Source organism: Rana temporaria, chromosome 6, assembly GCF_905171775.1.
Source record: "Rana temporaria chromosome 6, aRanTem1.1, whole genome shotgun sequence".
Taxonomy (NCBI): Eukaryota; Metazoa; Chordata; class Amphibia; order Anura; family Ranidae; genus Rana; species Rana temporaria.
The window spans coordinates 24,892,773-24,917,512 of NC_053494.1; the positions used below are offsets into that span (position 1 = coordinate 24,892,773).

At 44.8% G+C, this 24,740-nt stretch overlaps 1 protein-coding gene across 1 annotated transcript; it reads right to left on the reverse strand.

Annotated features, from left to right (window-relative positions):
* Positions 1–283: 283 nt before the first annotated feature.
* LOC120943269 (NADPH oxidase organizer 1-like) lies at positions 284–21,894 on the reverse strand. Its single transcript, XM_040356473.1, has 8 exons — positions 21,601–21,894; positions 20,161–20,241; positions 19,120–19,195; positions 13,591–13,768; positions 9,267–9,466; positions 5,494–5,604; positions 2,867–2,984; positions 284–1,024 (listed from the first exon to the last, which is right to left on the reverse strand). The coding sequence occupies exons 1-8, from the start codon at positions 21,748–21,750 to the stop codon at positions 433–435; spliced, it is 1,506 nt and encodes a 501-aa protein (XP_040212407.1). The 5' UTR covers positions 21,751–21,894; the 3' UTR covers positions 284–432.
* Positions 21,895–24,740: the final 2,846 nt, after the last annotated feature.

The following is a 24,740-nucleotide window of genomic DNA, read 5'->3' on the forward strand; positions in this document are numbered from 1 at the left end:
AGAGCTCTCTTCCCCTGCAATTATATTACAGAAACACACACATTGTACATTATATACTACTATAATAGAGTGGATTATATGATTTTACAAGCATTTTTAACTAGGGCTTATTTTCAGGGTAGGGCTTATATTGCAGCCCTCCTGGAAAATAACGCTAGGTCTTATTTTCAGGGTAGGTCTTATTTTTGGGGAAACAGGGTACAAAAACTTACACCTAAGAAACCCAGCGCAGATTTGGTAGCAAGTGCTTTGTGAATTCTGTGCTTGCCTCTCTGCACTGCGTCGGCGTAGCGTAAAGAAGATACGCTACGGCCGCATAAATATGCGCCGATGTCTGTGAATCCGGGCCTTTGTGCTCAGTTGCTGTCCTCTCTCACCCTTTCACCTTATGCACTAGCCCATGTTTACAAGTATTGAACAAGTAGAAGAGGTTCAGACATTAGGTTGTACAATAGCTCTCTTAGTGATGGTGGTACATCTGGCATGAATCTCCTGCAGTGAGGGTCTCTCGGGAATGGGGGGTGGTGTGTCACCATGGTTTGAAGCAATAGATATCGGAGGTGAATGTTGTTCATCAAATCCTGAATCTTTCCTCCGTCTTTCTTCCTCTAGTTCCGTTGTGGTCTTTGTCCACTCTGAATGGGACTCGTAGTTCTCCTGGACCTCGGATGAGCTTGGAAAATGAACAGTCCCAGATGTTCCCGAGTCCTGTTTGCACCATTCTACAGAAAAGTTCATTCTTCTACTTAAACTGCCCAAGTCTGCATCTTCCTTAGAGTCTTGCAGATTAATCAAAGATATCGATTTCCTCTTTTCTAACCGTGCCTTGCGTGTCGTCTTCTCAAGCCCCCCACTCGGAAGATCCAGGCTTAGGTCTTTATTGAGGTTTTCACTGCTTATTGAATTAAGGAGGTTGGGTGTGGAACCGAATGTCTCATGGTTAAATGATACCTGCAGGTTTTGGTGAGGATTCTTGTAGGGTTTAAGGAACATGCCCGGGGCATATCCAAATCTTCCACTGTAACTGGAGAAAAGAGGCAAGATTTAAGGGAAATTATAATGGTTTTGAGTCAATTTTATTATATTGTTAAACATATAAACTCATGTCTCGTATCTGTTTAATTTCAAGTGTATCTACATTCTTTTTTTTTTATTATTCTTTTTATTGAGTTTTCTTACATTACAATACAGTACAATCCCGTCAGCAGCCACGCAGGGCCAACATAAAATAACTAACATAGTTCAATCTAACTCCCCCCAACACCCCTACCTGAACAATAGCAAAGTCATGTAGTCACAGAGATGTGAACCTTAGGACTTGTTACGGTAGCATTAACCCCGGAGGAGCTGCTGGTTGTTTTGGGTGGCATATTACCTCATGGCTCCCCCAAATACCTAGGGGTGAATGATGCGTATTGCATTTGGTAGAAGTAAAGGAATGTCCATGACAGGTGCTCTTTGCTGTGCTCTTTATTACCCAGCCGGGTAAAAACAATAAACTTGTGGTGAGGAAAGTAAAGTTGAAGAAGAAAGGAGAACAGCAGATTCAGGCGTAGTGATAGGGAAACAGTCCCGCTCCCAAGCGTAGCACTTTTCTGCGCCACTCTTATGTGAGTGGGTTTAGTGTACTCGGACAGGCCTCTCTCACTGACCTGGCAGCCGGAGTATCCCTCGAACATTTGTAGGATAAAGTCTCTGCCACAGACCCTCCTTGGTGAACTTCAGAGAAACACCTCTGCCACAGGCCCTTTCCGATTTGTAGTTACGGAGCTAATCCTCCTTAAATGAGTTATGCCTGGATCTCCTTCAACTTGTCACCCAGGTACCGACTGACAGGTGATCAATCCCTCAGTGTCCGGCTACCTTGATCCCCGGTGGTTTTTCGATGCCCTTTTGGACCGCCAGCCTCTCAATGGCGCTCCTCAGACGGACTCCCCACCGAACAGCATAGGTGGGAACCCAGTCGCACACTGGGTCCCCGTCGCTGTTCCGGGGGGGTGCGCGGCACGCACACCCCCGGCCAGGTAGGCCATAATGCCAGGGCGCCGTGATGTGGTCACCTTAAAAGGTGGGTGCCACACTCGAGGAAGAAGACCTAGAACCAATGGCATCTGACTCATAAATAACCCTCCCCACACACAGGGAGGCCAAACCCTCCTGATTGGCTGCTGGGAAAGAGCACCCAAACCTTGGCTCCACTGCTGCCATCTGCAGCGCCGGGGCTGGAAGAACACCCCAGTGCCCACAGCACAGCCAAGCTGAGACAGAGACCCTGTTTTGCACAAAACAATTAGGATCAGAGTTTAACTACACTCTGATCTCCCTTCAAATTTAACTAGCACCGGCACTATATAGTACACAGGCACTACATTACATTCGTACCATGCCCCCTGCGTAACTGGTATCTTCACACCTATTTAAGAGGGGACGATTTTTATACCTCCTGAGGTGGACCCTATTTATTCACCAAATATAGTGATTTATAATCGCTAAATCCTGCCCAACCTCATATGTGTACATACATCTTCATATTTAGCCCACCGTAGCTGAAGAGTCAATCTACATTCTTAAAGGGGTTGTAAACCCTTGTGTTTTTTTCACCTTAATGCATCCTAAGTATTAAGGTGAAAAAATGTCTGTCACTGAGCGGGGGGGAGGGGGGTGGGCAGTATAGTCGGAAGTTTTATCACCTTAATGCATAGAATGCATTAAGGTGAAAACAACTTACCTTTACAACCCATTTAAGGGATCTCCCCAAAGGGACATAGATGATAAAAAAAAATCCAATTACATTTATTTAACCCTGACCATAATAATCAATAAATTAAATATGTACAGAAACACCATGTATGTGTCAGAATCTTACCAGATCAGCCACCAGCCGTTTTCAGATTTCTCTATCACTTCCACAACAACCCCGACTCCAAGAGAAATTTCATCTGAATTCTGGGCCTCATAGCCCTTCTGTACATAGTAAAAGGTCCCTGGAAGATGAATGATAGGATACCTTTTAGTGTTAAAGTGCTCACATTCTGATGATATAGACTATATAACATATACACAGCTGGTTTATATGCATTTGCATGTTTTGAAAATTACATTTTCTTTTTTTCACAAGAAAGACAATTACATTTTCAGGGGAAGAATATTTTACAGAGGCACTTCAGTCCCTTATAATTTGGTCCCCTGTTGGAATATAGCGCATGCGTAGATGTGATGAAGGGCTCTGCCTGGCCAGACACCCCGAGAGCCTGAACTTCATACCACTCTCATCAGCTACATCACTAGTCTAATCTCAAAATACCAATATAATCTGTCTGATTATCTCCTACTCTTAACTCCAGACATCACTTTATTATTCCAGATAATTTAAAATGATGGATTGTATGTGACCCCCCCCCCCCCCATATTATAATTATTGAACATTTGCCTGCACTGTAAAAAAAAAAAAATGGGAATTGATGTGTGTTCATGTAAATATGATACAATAAAATTTTGTATACAGTAGATATAGGGAAACAATTCTGTCCATGACCCCCACTTCCTGATTTTAAAGGGGTTGTAAAGGTTTGTTTTTTATTTTCTAGGTTACTTTAAGCTCGTGCATTGTTGGTTCACTTACCTTTTCCTTCCATTTCCCTTCTAAATGTTTTTTTTCTTTGTCTGAATTTCTCACTTCCTGTTCCTCCTCAGTAAGCTTGCCCCCATCATCCGAGCCGTTCTGGCTGGGGGTTAGTCAGCCAGAGCAGCTCACTGAGGAGGAACAGGAAGTGAGAAATTCAGACAAAGAAAAAAAACATTTAGAAGGGAAATGGAAGGAAAAGGTAAGTGAACCAACAATGCACTAGCTTAAAGGAACCTTTATAGAAAATAAAAAAACAAACCTTTACAACCCCTTTAACCACTTGCTTACTGGGCACATAAACCCCCTTCGTGCCCAGGCGAAATTTCAGCTTCCGGCACTACGCTGCTTTAACTGACATTTGCGCGGTCGTGCGGCGTGGCTCCCAAACAAAATTGACGTCCCTTTTTCCCCACAAATAGAGCTTTATTTTGGTGGTATTTGATCACCTCTGCGGTTTTTATTTTTTGCGCTATAAACAAAAAAAGAGCGACAATTTAAAAAAAATATATTTATATATTTTTTACTTGTTGCTATAATAAATATCCCAATTTAAAAAAAAAAATAAAAAAATTCTCAGTTAAGGCCCATACGTATTTTTCGACGTATTTTTGTAAAAAAAAAAGAAAATCGCAATATGCGACTGGTTTGCGCAAAAGTTATAGCGCTTACAAAAGGGGGAACAGAATAATGATTTGTTTTAATTTTTTTTTTTTTTACTAGTAATGGCGGCGATCTGCGATTTTTATTGGGACTGCGATATTGCGGCGGACGTATTGGACACTTTTGACACAAATTTGGGACCATTCACATTTATACAGCGATCAGTGCTATAAAAATGCACTAATTACTGTATAAATGTGACTGGCAGGGAAGGGGTTAACACTAGGGGGTGAGGAAGGGGTTAAATGTGTATCCTGGGTGTGTTCTAACTGTGTGTGGAGGGGGGTGACTGGGGGAGGTGACCGATGCTGTGTCCCTATGTACAAGAGACACAGATTGGTGTACAAGTTTACACACAGAGCTCCACGTCCCTGCTGTGTTACAGACGATCGCGTGTACCCGGTGGAGAACATCGAGGCCGCCAGGTACACGCATCGGCGCTTCAGCGATGCGCCGGGACAGTGTTTACCCGCTGCGCGCCCCCCAGAGGCGTGCACGGGTAATGCATTTTAAATGACGTCCAAAGATGTCCACTTGGCACTTGAGAGCCGCGCTGTTGACGTCTTTTGTCAATAGCGCGGGTCTCAAGTGGTTAATACAAGAAACAGGGGGTGAAGACATTACAAGACCAGGAAGGAACGCATAGTAACAAAAACATTCTCTTCTCAGAAGTTCTAACACTTCTTAGGCCCCATTCACACAGGCGGACTCCGTCGCTACGCCTGCTCCCGCCAGCTCAGTGGGAGATCTGTCCGCAGATCTCCGCTGAGCCGACGGATGACAAGCTCCTCTCTGCTCACTTAGCGGGGAGGGGCTTGTCGGGCACCGCTGTGTCCTATGGAGCGATCTGATGAAAACGGACAGCATGTCCGTTTTCATCAGATCTTATCTGATCCGTTCCGCCATGAATGGATGGGGACGTGTCCCCATACGTCTGTTTTTAGCCGGTTGGATGTCAGCGGACAGGTCTCCGCTGACATCCGACGCTCCATAGGGATGCACAGGATGTCCGTCCGTGTGAATGAGGCCTTACTACTAACGTGTTTTTGCTTTTGTTTATGTCACTTTTGAAGAAGCCCCCCATAACATAGTTCTTTCCAAAAAGGACACCATCCAGGAAAAAAACTTCCCCCTACAATTAGAGACAATTCTTTATTTGTTCTGTCATTTTTGGTGTAAAGTCACAGGTGTCCCCGCTCATTGATTACCTTTACTAAATGATTTCTCCTTTAAATCCATATGGGCCGACTCTGGCTTTACTAGGTATGGTGCTGGAAACCAAGCCAGACGTTTCTCTCCGTTCTCCACCAACCACCAGCCTACATGTAAGGACAAATTAAAAAGTTAAAAGAAATACTCCAATTTCATATAAAAACATGGGCCCAGATTCTCGTATATGGGCGTAAAACTGTGCGGGCGTAACGTATCCGATTTACGTTACGCCGCCGCAAGTTTTACAGGCAAGTGCTTTATTCACAAATCGCTTGCCTGTAAAGTTGAGGCGGGTAGGGGGCGTGGAGCATTTAAATTAAGCGCGTTCCCGCGCCGAACGTACTGCGCATGCGCCCTCCGAAAAATATCCCATTGCTCCAAATGACGTCGCAAGGACGTCATTGGTTTCGACGTGAACGTAAATGGCGTCCAGCCCCATTCACGGACAACTTACGCAAACAACGTAAATTTTAAAATTTCGACGCGGGAACGACGACCATACTTAACATTGGTTGCCCCTCATATAGCAGGGGCAACTTTACGCGGCGCAAATTTAACGTAAACGTCGTAACTTCACTGCGTCGACCGCGCATACGTTCGGGAATTCGCGTATTTTGCATACTCGACGGGGATAACGACGGAGGCGACACCTAGCGGCAAAAAAAAAAAATGCATTTAAGATCTGACAGCGTAAGAGCCTTATGCCTGTTGGATCTAATGGATATCTATGCGTAACTGATTCTAAGAATCAGTTGCATAGATACGACGGCCCAGATTAGGACTTACAACGGCGTACATTGCGTTGCGCCGTCGTAAGCCCTTTGAGAATCTGGGCCATGGTACATAGATAGATACTGTAGGTTTATGGAAAGGTCATCAAGATGAACCTTGCATCCTTAGGACATATTACCTGATGCAGAGAAAAGCAAAATAAAACATTTAAAGCATAATCCAATTTGCTCCAAATTGGGAAAAAAGAATTCCTGACCCTGAAGGCAATATTTGGATCAACATTCTACCATGAATGAGAATTAAATATCAGTAGCAGATTTTATTCTATTTTATGGTTTAGGAAATGCATTCAGTCCTATTTTGAAGCAGAGCATTCCTGATGTAGACAATTCTACATTTTCACATCTTAGGGCCCTTTCACACGTGCGGACCTTATGTCCGTTTTTAATTTAAGCTATGGTACCTGCAATAAATGCCAATCTGAATCTAAACCAAGACTATTGCTGTCAAGTGGTAACTAAACATGGCACTGTTTTGGGAATCTTATTGGGATTGGACCCACTTATCTTTTTACTGGAAATCCACAATGACCCAACCATTTCTAATCATTGCAAAACTCCTTATCTTATATGAAGCATAGTATGCAAGGTGACAAATTCTCCCTAAATGGAAACCCCCCCCCCCCCTCCTCCTGTCCTATGGGGACTGGTACGCTACTATCCAAAAGGATATTATCAGAATATTAACTAACCAACATGAGCAGAGGTTACCCTGTGAAATTTTATAAAGTGTGGTCTGATGGATAACCACAACAACCCCAGCACATGAACCAACTCCTCATCCAAAGTATACTTGTCTACACCCAACCCCTTTCCTAATACTAACCCCCTCCCCTACCCTTGGCATCACCTCTTTATTCAAAATGAATGGCAAACATATATTGAATGAATGATAAACTTATATTTTCTCTGGAGGACCTGAGAGCTTCAAAAGTTTTTTTTTTTTTTTTTTAACTCCAAACCTGTATTTCTATGTACACTGTTTTTGTACCTTGTAACTTCCACCTTTCCCTACATATTTTTAGAAAAATGTAATAAAATGTACCTGTTAAATCTTGAACCCTCCAACAACTAGAACATTTAGGGGCAGATCCACATAGCGTGGCGCATTGTTGCGTCCGGCGTAGCATATCTCTGATACACTACGCCGCCGTAACTTACAGCGTATTTTCCTTATCCTGAAAGAATTTGCGCCGTAAGTTACGGCGGCGTAGTGTAACTTTGGCGGCGTAAGGGTGTGCAATTCAAATGGATGAGATGGGGGCGTGTTTTATGTTAATACGTCTTGACCCGCCGTCCGTGGGGGTATCCCAGTGCGCATGCTCGAAATTAACCTGCAACAAGCCAATGCTTACGACGTGAACGTCATTCTACGCAAAGCCCTATTCGCGAACGACTTACGCAAACTAAGTAAAATTTACAAAATTCGACGCGGGAACGACGTCCATACTTAACATAGGATACGCCTCATATAGCAGGGGTAACTATATGCCGGAAAAAGCCTTACGGAAACAACGTAAAAAAATGCACCGGCCAGGCGTACGTTCGTGGATCGCCATATCTAGCCAATTTGCATACTCGACGTGGAAATCGACGGAAACGCCATCTAGCGGCCAGCGTAAATATGCACCTTAGATCCGACGGCGTACTAAGACGTATGCCAGTCGGATCTAGCCCAGCTTCAGGCGTATCTTGTTTTGTGGATACAAAACAAAGATACGCCGGAGAAAACTAGAAGTTACGCGGCGTATCAATAGATACGCCAGCGTAACTTCTTTGAGGATCTGGCCCTCAGCATTTAACCAAGAACTGGGAACATCTGCTACCATGGGCCTAGTATCCTCTGATGTTCCTCTCCCCAGGAGGGGATGGATGGGAGAGGGAGCACGCTGAAGAGATTAACTAAGAAGTTAGTTCTCTCTCCACGTTTTCTCCCCCCTCCCCCTTTTTTTCTCTTTCTTTCCCTTTTCCATTCTTTCCTTCTTCCTTCCCTTTCTCTTCTTCTATTTCCCAACTCTCTCCTTTGCCCTCATTAACAATTCCCTCTTCCTAAACTGAGATCACGTCAACTACACCCCTACCTCACCCCCAATACATACCCCAGATAGGAAGGGTTGGCACTTTCCTACTGGAGTACAATGCCTTCCTGGAGGCGCTCTTGAGCCCAGTCACGTCCCCCCCCTTTTTTTTTTTCTTCTAAACATGTGGCTCCAGATATCTCACTTTCTATACTTCTGTTTAACTGACCCTCTTGTAGGTTTGATTATTGTTACTAAATTACATACTTTTCCTATTGACCACTTAGAATAGTCCACCATAGGTTGACCACATTTCCAAACTACCATTCAGGGACACCCCCCTTCCCGAAAATCAGCGTGTACTGTAACAATGCTGTAACGAATCACAGCACAGTGATTGGACACAAGAGGCGGGATTTATGATTTCTCCAATCACAAGCAGGGAGCGGGGACTGTACTCCTGCAGGCATTCCCGGCCAGGACAAGTACTGTCAGTGAGTAAAGCGGTGATGTGGCGGCCTTTTTTGGGGGCATTAGTTTGGCTTGGGGGGTAGCTGTGTAAGTTTAATTCCCGGACACTGTATTGTCCTGGAATGAAGGTGCCCGGGACAGACCTGCAAAATGCGGGACTGTCCCGGGCAATCCGGGACACGTGGCCACCCTAGTCCACCATTCTGTGTCGTATTCTGTAATTGTGTCTCCTTGAATGACACTTAATCACTTTCTGACTTACTGTTGTCACAAAACTACTGTAAGTTACATATTGCTCTTCCTGTTCTTTTTTTCAATGAAATGTTATTGGAACAAAAAAAAATTTTTTTTTTATATATATATATATATATATATATATATATATATATATGTTTATATATACACACCGGTATATATATATATATATAAAGAAGAATTGGGAACATCTATTTCTACAGTTAGGAAAACCTTTTTAGGTCTCCGACCTACCAGTAGCATCCTTGATGAGGACATCGACTTGTTCATTCTTCTGGACCTTGAATGGCTGGTTCTTAGTGTCTTTTGTTTCATAGGTGTCCAGGCATAGGTAAGGCTCCGATACAATAGGCTGTGTGATGGGCTGGTCTGACTTTGATGGGGAGATCATCACTTTTTGCTTCTGGTCATTCTCTGGCGGTAGTATTACTAGACTGCAAACAACAGAGACTAGTCACAAGTCAGGATCAACCTCTGCTCTGTTTTATAGAATTTATTTAGGCTGAACTAACCATATTGCTGTGTGCCGTTTATGGTTGCTTTATCACAGTACAGATCCTTTTAAAAGGTACACTTTAAAAACGTTCTTAGTGGAGGGAAGCAATTATATCCCTCAGCCAATTATATTCCATCAAAAAATTATGCATTTGGTCTGCTATTAACCTCCCTGGCGGTATGATTCTGTCTGGAATTACGTACCAAAAGCGGTACATTTATTTTGCAAGGAAATTGGCGTTTTATACTGTAGGCCTGTAATTTTTAGAAATAACTCACTTAAATATGACCAAGCAAGAGTCTTGTAGGCATCCCGGGTATGATTTTTTTTTTTAAAACAAAATTATAAATTATAATATAATAAATAATTATAAATAATTATAACAAATAATAATATAATTATAATAAAAATTATTCAATAATGTAATCAACTCAAAATCACTGAAATTTGCAGTTGCAGAATTGTCGCTGTCATTATTTTATTTTTTTTATGACGAATTTCCCCGCAAATCGCTATCGCACATTTCTGCAAGTGATTATAATTTATTATCGCTGTTTTCTAGCTGATCTAAAACTATTTTTGACATAAAGGGACACTTTTGGACAATCTACAGTTTTTAGGCAGAAATGACATTTTTTATTATATAAAAGTACATGTAGGACACTGGGCAGACCACTAGGGACAAGGGGGGTGTGTATTTTTTACATACAGTACTGTAATCTATAAGATTACAGTATACTGTATGTATAGTGTTTGTTTACTTTTTTGAATTTGGCGCCGTTCTCCGTCCCCGTGCGTCGTAACGTCGCAGGGAACGGAGATCGGCGTCACACGGGGACTGTGAATCGAGCGAGGAGGTCCCGCTCGCTCACACAGCGGGTGGCATCGCTGGATCCAGGGACAAGGTGAGTAAACCAAGCCTGTGGATCCAGCGAAAGGTAAGCCCGTCCAGCCCGAGCGTGACTCGGGTTTGCCGATCCTAACATGTAAAACCAATCCCGAGTCACGCTCGGGTTTACCGTCAGGGGGGTTAAAACATGCTTGAGGCTGGATTGACACTATTGGGAACTTTGAAGCATGACATGTTGGGTATCAACTTACTTGGTCTAACATTATCTTTCACAATATAAGGCGTTATATATTTAACCACTTAAGCCCCGGACCAATATGCTGGCTAAAGACCCAAGGGGTTTTTACAGTTCGGGACTGCGTCGCTTTAACAGACAATTGCGCGGTCGTGCGACGTGGCTCCCAAACAAAATTGGCGTCCTTTTTTCCCCACAAATAGAGCTTTCTTTTGGTGGTATTTGATCACCTCTGCGGTTTTTATTTTTTGCGCTATAAACAAAAATAGAGCGACAATTTTAAAAAAAATTCAATATTTTTTACTTTTTGCTGTAATAAATATCCCCCAAAAACATATATAACATTTTTTTTTTCCTCAGTTTAGGCCGATACGTATTCTTCTACCTATTTTTGGTAAAAAAAAAAAATCGCAATAATCATTTATCGGTTGGTTTGCGCAAAATTTATAGCGTTTACAAAATAGGGGATAGTTTTTTTGCATTTTTTTTTTTTTTTTTTTTTTTACTAGTAATGGCGGCGATCAGCGATTTTTTTCGTGACTGCGACATTATGGCGGACACTTCGGACAATTTTGACACATTTTTGGGACCATTGTCATTTTCACAGCAAAAAATGCATTTAAATTGCATTGTTTATTGTGAAAATGACAGTTGCAGTTTGGGAGTTAAACACAGGGGGCGCTGTAACGTTTAGGGATCACTGTGTATGTGTTTACTAGTGTAGGGGGGTGTGGCTGTAGGACTGACACCATCGATCGAGTCTTCCCTATAAAAGGGATCACTCGATCGATGCAGCCGCCACAGTGAAGCACGGGGAAGCCATGTTTACATACGCTCTCCCCGTTCTTCAGCTCCGGGGAGCGATCGCGACGGAGTGGCTATAAACAAATAGCCGCGCCGTCGTCCCGGATCGCTCCCCGAGCGGACCCGACCTCCGCATGTACCGGGGGGGGGGGGGTCCCGATCGGACCCCCCACCCACGTCTAGGCAGGCACGTACAGGTACGTTGATGTGCCTGTCCGTGCCATTCTGCCGACGTAAATGTACATGAGGAGGTCGGGAAGTGGATATATATATATTAAAAAAAAAAAAAAAAAATTATATATATATGTTTGGGGGTTCTAAGTAATTTTCTAGCAACATTTTTTTTTATTTTAACTTGTAAACACCAAGGGCCAGATTCAGGTAGGAGAGCGGATCTTTATATTGGCGTAACGTATGTCATTTACGTTACGCCGCCGCAAGTTTTTCAGGCAAGTGCTTTATTCACAAAGCACTTGCCTGTAAAGTTGAGGCGGCGTAGCGTAAATCACCCGGCGGAATTAAAATTCGGCGGGTAGGGGGCATGTATCATTTAAATCAAGCGCGTCCCCGCGCCGAACGAACTGCGCATGCGCCGGCCGCCACTGAATCCCAGTGCGCATGCTCCAAATGACGTTGGCAAATCGTCATGCTTTCGACGTGAGCGTAAATTACGTCCAGCCGTATTCGCGAACGACTTACGCAAACAACGTAAAAAATTAAAAACTGGGCGCGGGAACGACGTCCATACTTAACATTAGCTACGCCTCATACAGCAGGGGTAACTATACGTTGGAAAAAGCCAAACGCAAACAACGTAAAAAAAAAGCGCCGGGCGGTCGTTCGTTTCTGAACCGGCGTAAATACTAATTTGCATATTCCTCTCGTAAAAATACGGAAACGCCACCTAGCGGTCAGCCTGAAATTGCAGCTTACGATACGACGGTGTAAGACACTTACACCTGGCGGATCTTAGGAATATCTATGCGTAACTGATTCTATGAATAAGGCTCATAGATACGACTGACCACACTCAGAGATACAACGGCGTATCAGGAGATACGCCGTCGTATCTCTTTTCTGAATCCGGTCCAATATCTCAGCAAGAGACTCGGTCTTTAAAGGGGTTGTAATGTAATTTTTTTCCCCTAAATAGCTTGCTTTACCTTAGTGCAGTCCTCCGTCACTTACCTCATCCTTCATCCAGTAATGCAAGGCTTTCTCCCTGGTGTGGAGTGTCCTGCTCACCCCCTCCCTTGAGGGGGCAAGCAGGAGAGTCAGGACGCCCAATAACACACAGCTCCTTTCTCTATCTGCAACGTAGAGAGCGTTCTGACTCCACACCAGGGAGAAAGCCTTGCATTACGGTGTGTAGATACAGACAGAAGAACAGGAAGTGAGGATTTCTCAGAAGAAATAAGGACATTTAAAAGCAAAATGGAAGGATGAGGTAAGTGAAGGAAGATTGCACTAAGGTAAAGGAAGCTATTTAGGGGAATTTTTATTTACCTTTACAACCCCTTTAAGTGGTTAAATCCATTAGCGTTGCAGGTAAAAGCAGGTGAGACACAACCTCTGTGCCCAAACATATACACACGAGTGGCTCTGCATTTGAGTGCAAAACACAGCACTTTAAACCCACTAGTTCTGTGATTTTTTTCCAGCCAGAAAACGAACCTGACAAAAAAATGTGTGCATGGACACATAGGATAACATGCTGGGGAGTTTACTGGCTGTAGAAAAAAAAAAACGCCTGAAGCCAAAAAGAGCAGCTGTAAAAAGAGTTTTGCCTCGTACACACGATCAGGAGAACCTACTCGGTTGCTTTTCCCTGTGTACACACGGCCGGCTTTCCCGACAGGAAAACTGCCATGAGAGCTTTGGTCGGGAAAACCAGCTGTGTGTATGCTCCACTGCAGCGTTTCCCATAGGAAAACTGGCGAGCAAAAAAACGCAGAGAATCGCAGCGGGAAAAAAGAGAACAAGTTCTAATTTTTTTGCTCGCAGTTTTCCTGTCGGGAAAACTGCTATGGAGCATACACACGGCCAAAAGCAAAAATGGCAGTTTACCCATCAGGAAAAGCAATAGTGTGGACGAGGCATCTGAGTTTAACCTGGAGCAGCATTTTACCACTTTTATGGCGGGAAAACCGATGTATGCCATAGCTGTTCAAACCTGTTTTCAGGGAAGGATGGAGTCAGATCCTGGGTGTTAGGAGAGAAGAAATAAATGACATCCTCGCATTGGGAGACCTTGGGGTCAGTTTGGACGAGCTCCTGGGAGTAAAGCTCCAACAGATAGAGCCTATCCATAAAACGCGATGAGAATCTAGTCCGGAAAAACAGCGGAACATCTAAAAAAAACCAAAAACAACAATAAAACCAGCGAGTAAATTATAGGTCATTCTTGATCAAAAGGAATAAACAGATCTATAGAGTTTATCAAATACCGTATACAGAAACAAGTATTATCTCTTTTAATAAGGTGCCCATCAAAATGCAGCCTACCAGCGCCCATGAATGCAGCCTCACCAGCGCCCATGAATGCAGCCTACAAGCGCCCATGAATGCAGCCTCACCAGCACCCATGAATGCAGCCTCACCAGCGCCCATGAATGCAGCCTCACCAGCACCCATGAATGCAGCCTCACCAGCACCCATGAATGCAGCCTCACCAGCACCCATGAATGCAGCCTCACCAGCACCCATGAATGCAGCCTCACCAGCACCCATGAATGCAGCCTCACCAGCACCCATCAAATGCAGCCTACAAGCGCCCATGAATGCAGCCTCACCAGCGCCCATGAATGCAGCCTACAAGCGCCCATGAATGCAGCCTCACCAGCGCCCATGAATGCAGCCTACAAGCGCCCATGAATGCAGCCTCACCAGCGCCCATCCATCACAGCCTCACCAGCACCCATGAATGCAGCCTCACCAGCGCCCATCCATCACAGCCTCACCAGCACCCATGAATGCAGCCTACAAGCGCCCATGAATGCAGCCTCACCAGCGCCCATCCATCACAGCCTCACCAGCACCCATGAATGCAGCCTCACCAGCGCCCATCCATCACAGCCTCACCAGCACCCATGAATGCAGCCTACCAGCGCCCATGAATGCAGCCTACCAGCGCCCATCAAATGCAGCCTCACCAGCGCCCATCCATCGCAGCCTCACCAGCGCCCATCCACCGCAGCCTCACCAGCACCCATGAATGCAGCCTCACCAGCGCCCATCAAATGCAGCCTCTCCAGTGCCCATCAATGAATGTTTGCTTTCTTCCATTCATTCAGGAGTCAGGACAGCGTGTCTCTACTATTTCCCTAGTCATCTGGAACCTCTCCCTACTGCTATTGCTATTCCTGTCAGAAGGGTGACTTGTTTCTATACTACCCACGCAAAATGTGCACCAGGCCTGGGAGCCAGGACCCTAAATAGTCTCTGACTGATCCAAGATGGATGCCAGAGCCACATGGAGCGGCAGCATTCAATCAAATAACTTCCCTAGTGACCCAGGAAACCATAGAGGAACCATGTTCCTCTAGACTTCCCCTCCAACTACAATGCCGCTGTGGTCCAGAGCCACCTGCATTGGAGAAAATAGACTGCACCTACCTACAAGCTGAATGATTGAATACAATATGAATTTGTATTTCCTGCACCCAGTAGCCTTTGCTTTTATTGTCAGAAAATCTTGTTACATGTAGTCAGTGGTGGCTGGTGCTCAAAATCTTTAGAGGGGCGCAAACAAACTGAAAAAAAAACAAAAACATCAATTGCAGCTTTCCTGTGCCCATCAATTGCTGCCATTGTGCCCAGCATATGCAGCCACTTGTGCCCATTAAATGCAACCACTTGTGCCCATCAAATGCCATCACATGACATCACTTGTGCCCATTATATGCTGCCACTGTGACCACGCACGCCCGCTGTCTGCCTGGCACTGACCCCATCTTAGTGGTGGGTCAGGCAGCAGGTGACGGCGGCGAGCTGTGGGACGGCTCCTGTGTCCTCCATGCTTCCCCCTCCTCTGTTCTTCCGTTCTGCTAGGCATCCAATAGGGGTCCATGTGCCTTCAGCCAATCAGGTGATGGGTATTAGACCCACGCTTCTTGATTGGAGGAGAGGCGGTTCAGTGTTAAAAAAGCAAATATTAATTTGCTTTTCTAACACATCTGGGTGGACTGCGAGGGCAATGCTCTGCACTCTGAGTCCGCCTTTTTTTAAAGACAATTAGAGCCTATGGCTCTAATCAAGTGACTCAAAAAAAACAAACACCCCCACCACTGTAGTTCAGGCCCCCGGCGAAAAGGGGGTGGCAGTGGCCATGGATAGATTCATACAATGCATGAATCTATCCATTAGCCATATAGGGGGGTGGCGTGACAGAGGGGGCGGCGCCCATGCACCCTTAATGGACGGGCCGCCCCTGCATGTAGTGTGCCAAAAATATATGTTTGGTAGAGCAAATTGTTACTGCTCACCATATAAAAAGAATCTTCATCTTCTCCCCCCTCCTTAACGCTCCACCATCTTCCACATGTCTTACTTTTGTTGCTGTATTCAGCCGGGGTGTTGGCATCTGCACTGCATCCTGGGCACCTGCGTCTCCCTTGTCCCCATCCTGCACTCAGTGGGAGCCACTCAGGAGATCAGATCTGTGGGAGCCATAAGGAGACAAGCGGTCACTTGTAAACACAGAAGCTGAACTTCTGTGTTTACAAGTGACAGTGGTCAGCAGGGAGCGGAGGGCCCGATCCAGAGGTGGTGGCACTGAGGTATTACTGAGAATTATTGAGTACTGTGTGTGATTAGTGGATGTTAGCCCAAAATGGAATATTTCATATATGTGTCTGTGTGTCCAGCTAGATGTTTAACACCTAGTGATCATGCCAGTCCCCCTTCTTTCCCTTTGCAGTCTCACCAGATTCATGCTGGCGTGGTCAGTTTACTTCCTTCTTGGAGTTACAGGACACTGTGATGGGGCACAGCGTGCTTGTATCTCCCAAAGTCTGTTTGAAACATATCTACTGTATATTCAGATCTAAAAATGTTATACGCAGGGCTTTTTTTTTAGCTGGAACTCAGTGCCACCACCTCTGGATCGGGCCCTCCGCTCCCTGCTGACCACTGTCACTTGTAAACACAGAAGTTCAGCTTCTGTGTTTACAAGTGACCGCTTGTCTCCTAATGGCTCCCACAGATATGATCTCCTGAGTGGCTCCCACTGAGTGCAGGATGGGGACAAGGGAGATGCAGGTGCCCAGGGTGCAGTGCAGATGCCAACACCCCGGCTGAATACAGCAACAAAAGTAAGACATGTGGAAGATGGTGGAGCGTTTAAGGAGGGGGGAGAAGATGGAACGGGGGCAGTGGGAGGATTGCATGCCAAGGTCAGCAGAAGAGGAGTGAACGTGAGATGGGGATGCAGAGGTAAGCAGTTGTGGAAGAAGACTGAACTCTGCACTTTGTGTGAAGTGCACTCCTGAACTCTGCACTATGTACATAGCACACCCCTGAACTCTGCACTCTCTGTGTAACCCCCCCAGAATTCTGCACTCTGTACATAATGCACTCTTGATATTTAATGCCACTTTAAGACCCTCCCACATTGAAAGGATTTAAAAAATCTAAAAACAATAAAAGAAAAAAAAATATGACAGACTTGATCGACCACTTGGTCTGTTTTCTGCCGTCACTCTTCTATGTTTCTAGATTCTATGAAAGCCACCCATTAATGATGATAGCTCCCGACAGAATCATAAGAGACTAAAGTCTTCTGAAATTCAGTCAAGGAATGTACTCCCCCGCTGTGTGACATAATACACTGCCCACCTGCACTCTCTTTAACCTCCAATACCAAGCCCATGATTGACAGCGGCACGCACTTCTGGAATGCAGGCCCACACAGACGGGGAACATTCTTCCCCACAGTGGGTGAGGAAATACACTATGCCCCTATCCCCTCTTTCCAGAGCTTTTTTTCTCAGAAAATAGGTGCAGGAACTCAACCACGACCCCGTTCAGATTTCACAAACAGTAGAAAGGTCTTAAAGGGGCATCAAATACCAGGATTGCATTACATACAGAGTGCAGAGTTCAGGGGGGTTACACACAGAGTGCAGAGCTGTCACTTGTAAACACAGAAAGCAGACTTCTGTGTTTACAAGTGATTGTGATGAGCAGGCACCAAAGGGTCTGAGCCAAAGGTAGTGAACTGAGTTCCCCCTGAAAAAAAGCCCTGCCTCTTTCTATGAAAAACATACCAAAACATTACAAATGAAGCATGAAAAAAGGTAATTTTTTTTAACAAAATGAATTCTATTACAGTTACATATTACGGTTAGCTCCGTAAGGCCACTTTCACACGGGCGAACCGTTCAGGTCAGCCAGTCAAGTTTTTTGGCAGACCTGAGGGGGAGTGCCATGCAAGTCTATGGATCGACCAGGGCCGTCTTAATAGCATCATGGGCCTCTGGGCAAAGTCATGCTCTGGGGCCCCTACAATGATGAAAGCAATGTCAGCAGTGACCATGTCTGCTGACATCCAATCTGCCAAAATCAGACGTATGGCGATACGTTCGCCATCCATACTGGCGGATCGGATCGGGTAAGATCTGATGAAAATGGACATGCTGTCCGTTTTCATCAGATCTCTCCATAGTAATCAGCGGCGCCCCACAAGCCCCTCCCCTGTCATCTGCCGGCTCAGCGGAGATCAACAGAGAGATCTCCCGCCGAGCATGGCGGACTATATATATATATTTTTTTTTTTCAAAAGGGGGTTGCCATCCGGGCCCCTTACAGGTGTACTGCCTGTACCCCCCTGATGGCGGCCCTGCCCCTGACCATCAATGGAAGGAGCATTATTCACGCTGACTCTCAATAAATTGGTTTTAGCAGGGTTTCCCTGAGATCTGAAAATTATTTCAAAGGTTCCTCCTCAAAGATTAAGAAAGGATGCTGTAAAGAGAAGCATGGGCTTTTATAATAATTTAGAACTCTACTCTTAAATGTTTTTAATAGTAAATCAGTGCAATCTTACTATAGGTCCAGATTAATTTGATTGCCACCACTTATGAGCTCCACTATTGCAGACCACTATCATCTTGATATTTTTTTCGTAAGGTCATAGGGTCACTTATACATGCACCAGGTTGTAGAGCAGTGGTCTCCAAACTGCAGTCCAGGGGCCCGAATGTGGCTCTTTGCCTGCTTTTATCCTTGGGACACACTTTCATTCATTAACACCAACGAAGGGGCACAACTCCTTCCAATGACGCCAGCGATTGGGCACTATTCCTACCAATGACACCAACGATAGGGAAAAACTCCTCAATGATACCAAGAATGGTGCCCAATTACACTAATGGGGCACAATTCCTGCCAATGAGACCAACAATGGGGCACAATTCCTACCAACGACACTAACAGTGGGGCGCAGCTCCTGCCAATGACTCCGGTGATGGGGCACAATTATTCCCAATGACACAAACAATGGGGCACAATGTCTCGCACTAACACCAAAGATGAGGCATTTTTTACTCCCACTGACGCCGGGTGATTTTCTACTCCCGATGGCCACAGTCCGGCCCCCCTGAAGTCTGAAGAACAGTAAACTGGCCCTTTGTTTAGAAAGTTTGGTGGACCCTGTTGTAGAGCATACCCAGGCTGTAACTTCTAGGTAAAATGGATGGCTTACCTTTCAGTATGGGAAGTGTTCTGTCCGATTTATTGACAAGCCCGGCCTCCAATGGAAAGGACTGTGAAAGCAGTTTCTGAATGATCAAAGGAAAAAACTTGTTAAATTACAGGACTACTAAGGTGTACAATATATCTATTCAAGTGTAGGTCCACCAGGCAGTCAATGACAGGGACATTTATGGTCAGATAATTATATGTCACATAGAGAAGGTTGGCTAGTAGGTAATAATGGCAAGCCCGAAGATAGCCATAGACGTCTTTTGATCTGCCAAGCGGATAGAGGAATCCCGCTGTGCCATTGTATTCTGACAGCAGGACACTCCACTGTCTGAATACTGATTGGCGGCTGCAGCTGCTGATCAAGATTTTTTTGCTTGATCTCTGAAATAGACTTTTATGCCTTGTACACCTTTGACCGTGCAAAAAAGTCCACCGTGAGTGCGTCGGAAGTCCAACCCAAAGAAAGAGAACAGGTTCTCTTAGGCCTCGTACACACGATAGGTTAACCAGAGGACAACGGTCTGATGGACCGTTTTCATCGGTCAAAACCGATCGCGTGTGGGCCCCATAGGTTATTTAACCATCGGTTAAAAAAAAGCCAACTTGCTTTAAATTGAACTGATGGATTCCTAACCGATAGGTCAAAACCGATCGTTAGTAGGCACGACCATCGGTTAAAAAACCACGTATGCTCAGAATCAAGTCGACGCATGCTTGGAAGCATTGAACTTCATTTTTTTTCAGCACGTCGTCGTGTTTTACGTCACCGCGTTCTGACACGATCGGTTATTTAACCGATGGTGTGTGGGCGCGACGGACCATCAGTCAGCTTCATCGGTTGAACCGATGACAACGGAGTTTTGGACCGTTCTCATAAGATGGACTGATCGTGTGTACGAGGCTTAAGGTCCGTCGGACTTCCAAAAAAAAAAGTCAGACGGAGACTTTCCTAGAAAAAAAGCCCATTTGACTTTTTCCCCATCGGAAAATCCGGCCGTGTGTACGAGGCATAAGGTCCACCCTAATTCATAATACTTACTGAAAGTTCCTTAAAGCTGTCATAGGTTCTGTATATGATGATGTTATTGCGATCCGACCACAGAATGGACAACATGTACAGCTGAAAGCATAGAAAACAGAAAATGATGCACAAATTCCAAAGAATATATTTAAAAAAAAAAATCACCCATTTCAACTGAGCCCAATAATGTTTGTGGTTGATGCTGTTATGCCCACTTAGTAGCTAAAGACTCGTACACACTATAAGAAAATCGGGCAATTATTTTCGTCCAAGGAACTTTTTTTATATATTTTTTGGGGGATATTTATTATAGCAAAAAGTTAAAAATATTGCATTTTTTTCAAAATTGTCGCTCTATTTTTGTTTATAGCGCAAAAAATTAAAACCGCAGAGGTGATAAAATACCACCAAAAGAAAGCTCTATTTGTGGGAAAAAAATGACGCCAATTTTGTTTGGGAGCCACGTCGCATGACCGCGCAATTGTCAGTTAAAGCGACGCAGTGCCGAATTGCAAAAAGGTCCTTTAGCTGCATTTTGGTCCGGGTCTTAAGTGGTTAAAAAAAAATAAAAAAAAATCTGCCTTTAGTGTCCCTCTAAGCCTCGAACACACGATCGGATTTTCCAACGTCAAAAGTGTGATGACAGGCTTTTGTCGGAAAATCGGACCGTTTGTACGCTCCATCGGGCAATTGCTGTCAGACTTTCCACGGACAAATGTGGGTTCCAGGGCTGAAGTGTTAACCACTTCAGCCCTGGAACCCACATTTGTCCGTGGAAAGTCTGACAACAATTGCCCGATGGAGCGTGCAGGAGGTCCGATTTTCTGATTTTTGTGAGTCATAGGAAATGTGGAGTTTAGCCTCATATACACAATCTGATTTTCCAACGGGAAAAGTGCGATGACAGATCGTTTTTGAAAAATCCAACCGTTTGTACGCTCCATCAAACAATTGTTATCAGGTCAAATGTGGGATAGCATGCTTTAAAATCTTCCAACAACAAATGTGTGCTGTCGGAATATCCGATTCTGTGTACACAAATCCAAAGTACAAACACGCAATGCTAACCATAACACAACATTAGCAGAAGTTGCCCACAGGGTGGTGCTAAAGGGCTGAAAAACCACGTCGTTTTGTGTTTGTTGGCCGACAATTCTTTGCCATTTGTATGCAATCGAAGTTCACAGCCCACGCCCTTCGGACAAGAGTCCTACGCTTTGTCCCCAGAAAATCCAATGGTGTGTATGAGGCTTTAGGCTTTCACGAATCCTGTATGGTTTCCACCTTGGGAACAGCGCTGTTTTAACATCCTTACAAGGCTCATCTTGTGTGATTATTGTATGTCATGCACCAATTTTCTTTAAAATAAATAAAAATAATAAAAAAAAAATGGAATGTACGTCTTTCAAAACAACCAAGTGTACTGTACAAATAGCATACATAGTTGTCGTGCCTCACCTTTTGCCTCCCATGCTGCACTAATCCAATCGCCTTTGCATCCACCGGGTACCTGCTCATTGCTGTGCCGTTGTCACCTGCTCCTCCGATAGTCACCGACTCACCTGTACAGAGCTGGAATTCATAGACACAGCAGGTGGGCTGGACCATGACCCAGCCCAGGTCCTCCACCTCCCACCTGAGGATGGGGACACACTCTCCATTATGTGATAAAAAGTAATACAACACCCCTCTACAAAACAAAAAAAACGATAACCAACAATGTATCCTTTTGTGTATAAAATAACAAAGTATATCTCTTCACTGCAATAAAAAAAAAAAAAAATATATATATATATATATATATATATATATATATATATATATATATATATATATATATATATATATATATGCAAACAGTGTTCCCATTTGTTAATAAATTCCAATGCCAAAGATACAAATACAAGTCCCACTTATGTAAATATATAAAAATACAACAAAGCAATCTGAGTGAGTATTCTTGTAAATTATCCTTCTGTCTCCATTTGCTTTCCAATTGCGTCAACGTGCGATCCCACACCTTGTGCATACAGAGACCTCGCCAAAACCATCTCACCTTTTTATTAAAGGTTCAAAGCAGCTCAATAAAAGTTAAAATGGTTGTAAACCCTCATGTAAAAAAAACAAAAAAATAACTTAGCTTACCTGCTCTGTGCAATGGTTTCCAGATCTGCTCATCTTCCGGAGTGCCCAGCCGGTGCTCCCTGCCCCTCCTCTTCATCGGGTGCCCCCCACAGAGAGCCGCATTCCATGGGGGCACCTGTGCGGGTGTGCTTCTAAGTCCTGCTGCTGCGTCCATTGACACAGACAATGGGACTCTTCCCCACCCTGCTCTTGTGTCACTGGATTTGATTGACAGCAGCAGGAGCCAATGGACTGTGTCGCTGCCGCCCACTATTCAGATGGCCGGCGCCCTGGGGAGCGCCGGCCATCTGAATAACGGCAGCTGGTTGGCTTAGGAAGTGCATGCAGGGGATGCACGGGGGATGCGTTCCACTGACAGGTGTTTCAGCCAATCAGGTTCACCGGTTCTGGTTACCGGTAATCTGATTGGCTGAAGCGTCATTGAGGGCGGGAGAAGAGAAGCAGGATGGCTGACCCCAGAAAGGTAAGTTCCGGGCGGGGAAGCATTTAACAGGGCACAGTGGCAGCATTTAACAGGGCACAGTGGTGACAATTGATGGGCATAGTGGTGACAATTGATGGCATGGCATGGCACAGTGGTGACAATTGATGGCACATTAGCTGCGTTTGATGGCATGGCACAGTGGCGACAATTGATGGCACAGTGGCAACAATTGATGGCATGGCATAGTGGTGACAATTGATGGGCACAGTGGCTGCGTTTGATGGGCACAGTGAGGCTGCAATTGTTTTTTTATTTTCGTTTGTTTGCGCCCCCCAAAAATTTTGAGCACCAGTCGCCACTGTCACTATGACACCTTCATCGTGAGAATCCTAAATTCATTGTCACCATACACCTGTGGACTCATTCTATTTTTGTTTTTTCCCTGTTGGGCTTAGATTATTGATTTATATATATTGCTGAGCCTGTCATCACTTTTCCCATCCTCCACCCTGTGATCACCTTTCCCATCCTCCACCGGCCAGTACCGAGCTAACACTTTATAAATGCTTCACCAACACGCCGTAAATGCTATAGGTGCGGTTAAGGTTCTGTTACAGACCATTAGCACTGAAATCTATGGAAGTATCAATGCCTCATGAAAGCGACATGCTGCTTAATTTTTAATGCAACAAAATGCTGCTGCTTCTGTACAGCACTGTGTGGTGCCCATTTTATGATTCATGGCAGGCATTGAAGGGCAGTCACGTGGCTTTAAAAATGCTGAATAAACACCACTTCAACACATGGGGCCAGATCCACGTAGGGCGGCATATTTTTAGGCAGGCGTAGCGTATCGTAGTTACGATACGCCGCCGCTACTTTGAGAGGCAAGTGCTGTATTCACAAAGCACTTGCCTCTAAAGTTACGGCGGCGTATCGTAAATCTCCCGGTGTAAGGGCGCGGAATTCAAATGATGAACAGGGGGGTGTGTTTTATGTAAAACAAGCTTGACCCCACGTAAATGGTGCTTTTTTTCGTACGGCGCGTGCATGCTCAGTGTGTCGGATTTTCAAATTAAATTACGCTCCGCTCAATGCCTAGACGACGTGAACGTAATTTACGCAAAGCCCTATTCGCGAACGTTTTCCGCAAACGACGTACACGACGGAAAATTCTACGCTGGCCCGACGTCCATACTTAACATTGCGTACGCCTCATAGAGCAGGCGTAACGTTACGCCGAAAAAAGCCTTACGTAAACGGCGTAAAAAAAAGCGCCGGGCGGATGTACGTTTGTGGATTGGCGTATATCTAGCTAATTTGCATACTCGACGCGGAAATCGACGGAAGCGCCACCTAGCGGCCAGCGTAAATATGCACCTAAGATCCAACGGCGTACTAAGACGTACGTCAGTCGGATCGAGCCCACATTCAGTCGTATCTTGTTTTGTGGATACAAAACAAAGATACGATGGGGAATCTTAGAAATTACGCGGCGTATCAATAGATACGCCGGCGTAATTTCTTTGTGGATCTGGGCCATGGTATTGACACATGTGAGAACAAGCTCTTGGGGTGGAACCACAGAAAAGTGACAAAAAGGTGAAGCAGACTGAAAATTTTGGGGAAAAAAGTTATTCTTAGCTTCTGTTATAAAATTTTGAAAATAGGTAATTTTTCTTCTTTAATAATGTTCACTGATAAGGCTGCACTGGTGGGCACCTATGAGGCTGCACTTATGGGCAATCTTAAGCTGCACTGTTGGGCACTGATGTAAAGAATGTACCCACTGTGACCTGTCAGACTTGCTGGTTATTGACTCTCCTTTCCTCACACAGAGACAGCAAGTGAGGAAAGGAATGCTGATAACCGACAAGTCTGTTTAGATGTGACCAGCTGTTATTGGACACAGCTGATCACATGGTGAAGGGTCGCGGTGATTGGCCCTTTACCTTGATCTGTTGTTGTGTTCAAAGGACAGAGAGGTCACAGAGCACACAGTTGCTGACCATGTACATCCCTTTATGAC

Bases quoted from the DNA above. Each gene is read 5' to 3' on its own strand.
- LOC120943269 (XM_040356473.1), bottom strand. From the start codon at position 21,750: ATGGTCCAGCCCACCTGCTGTGTCTATGAATTCCAGCTCTGTACAGGT. The intron at 9,467-13,590 runs GTTTGAACAGCT...TGTTGTTTGCAG, and splicing joins CCATCCTTCCCTGAAAACAG to TCTAGTAATACTACCGCCAG. The intron at 2,985-5,493 runs GTAATCAATGAG...TTCATCTTCCAG, and splicing joins GGAGAAATCATTTAGTAAAG to GGACCTTTTACTATGTACAG.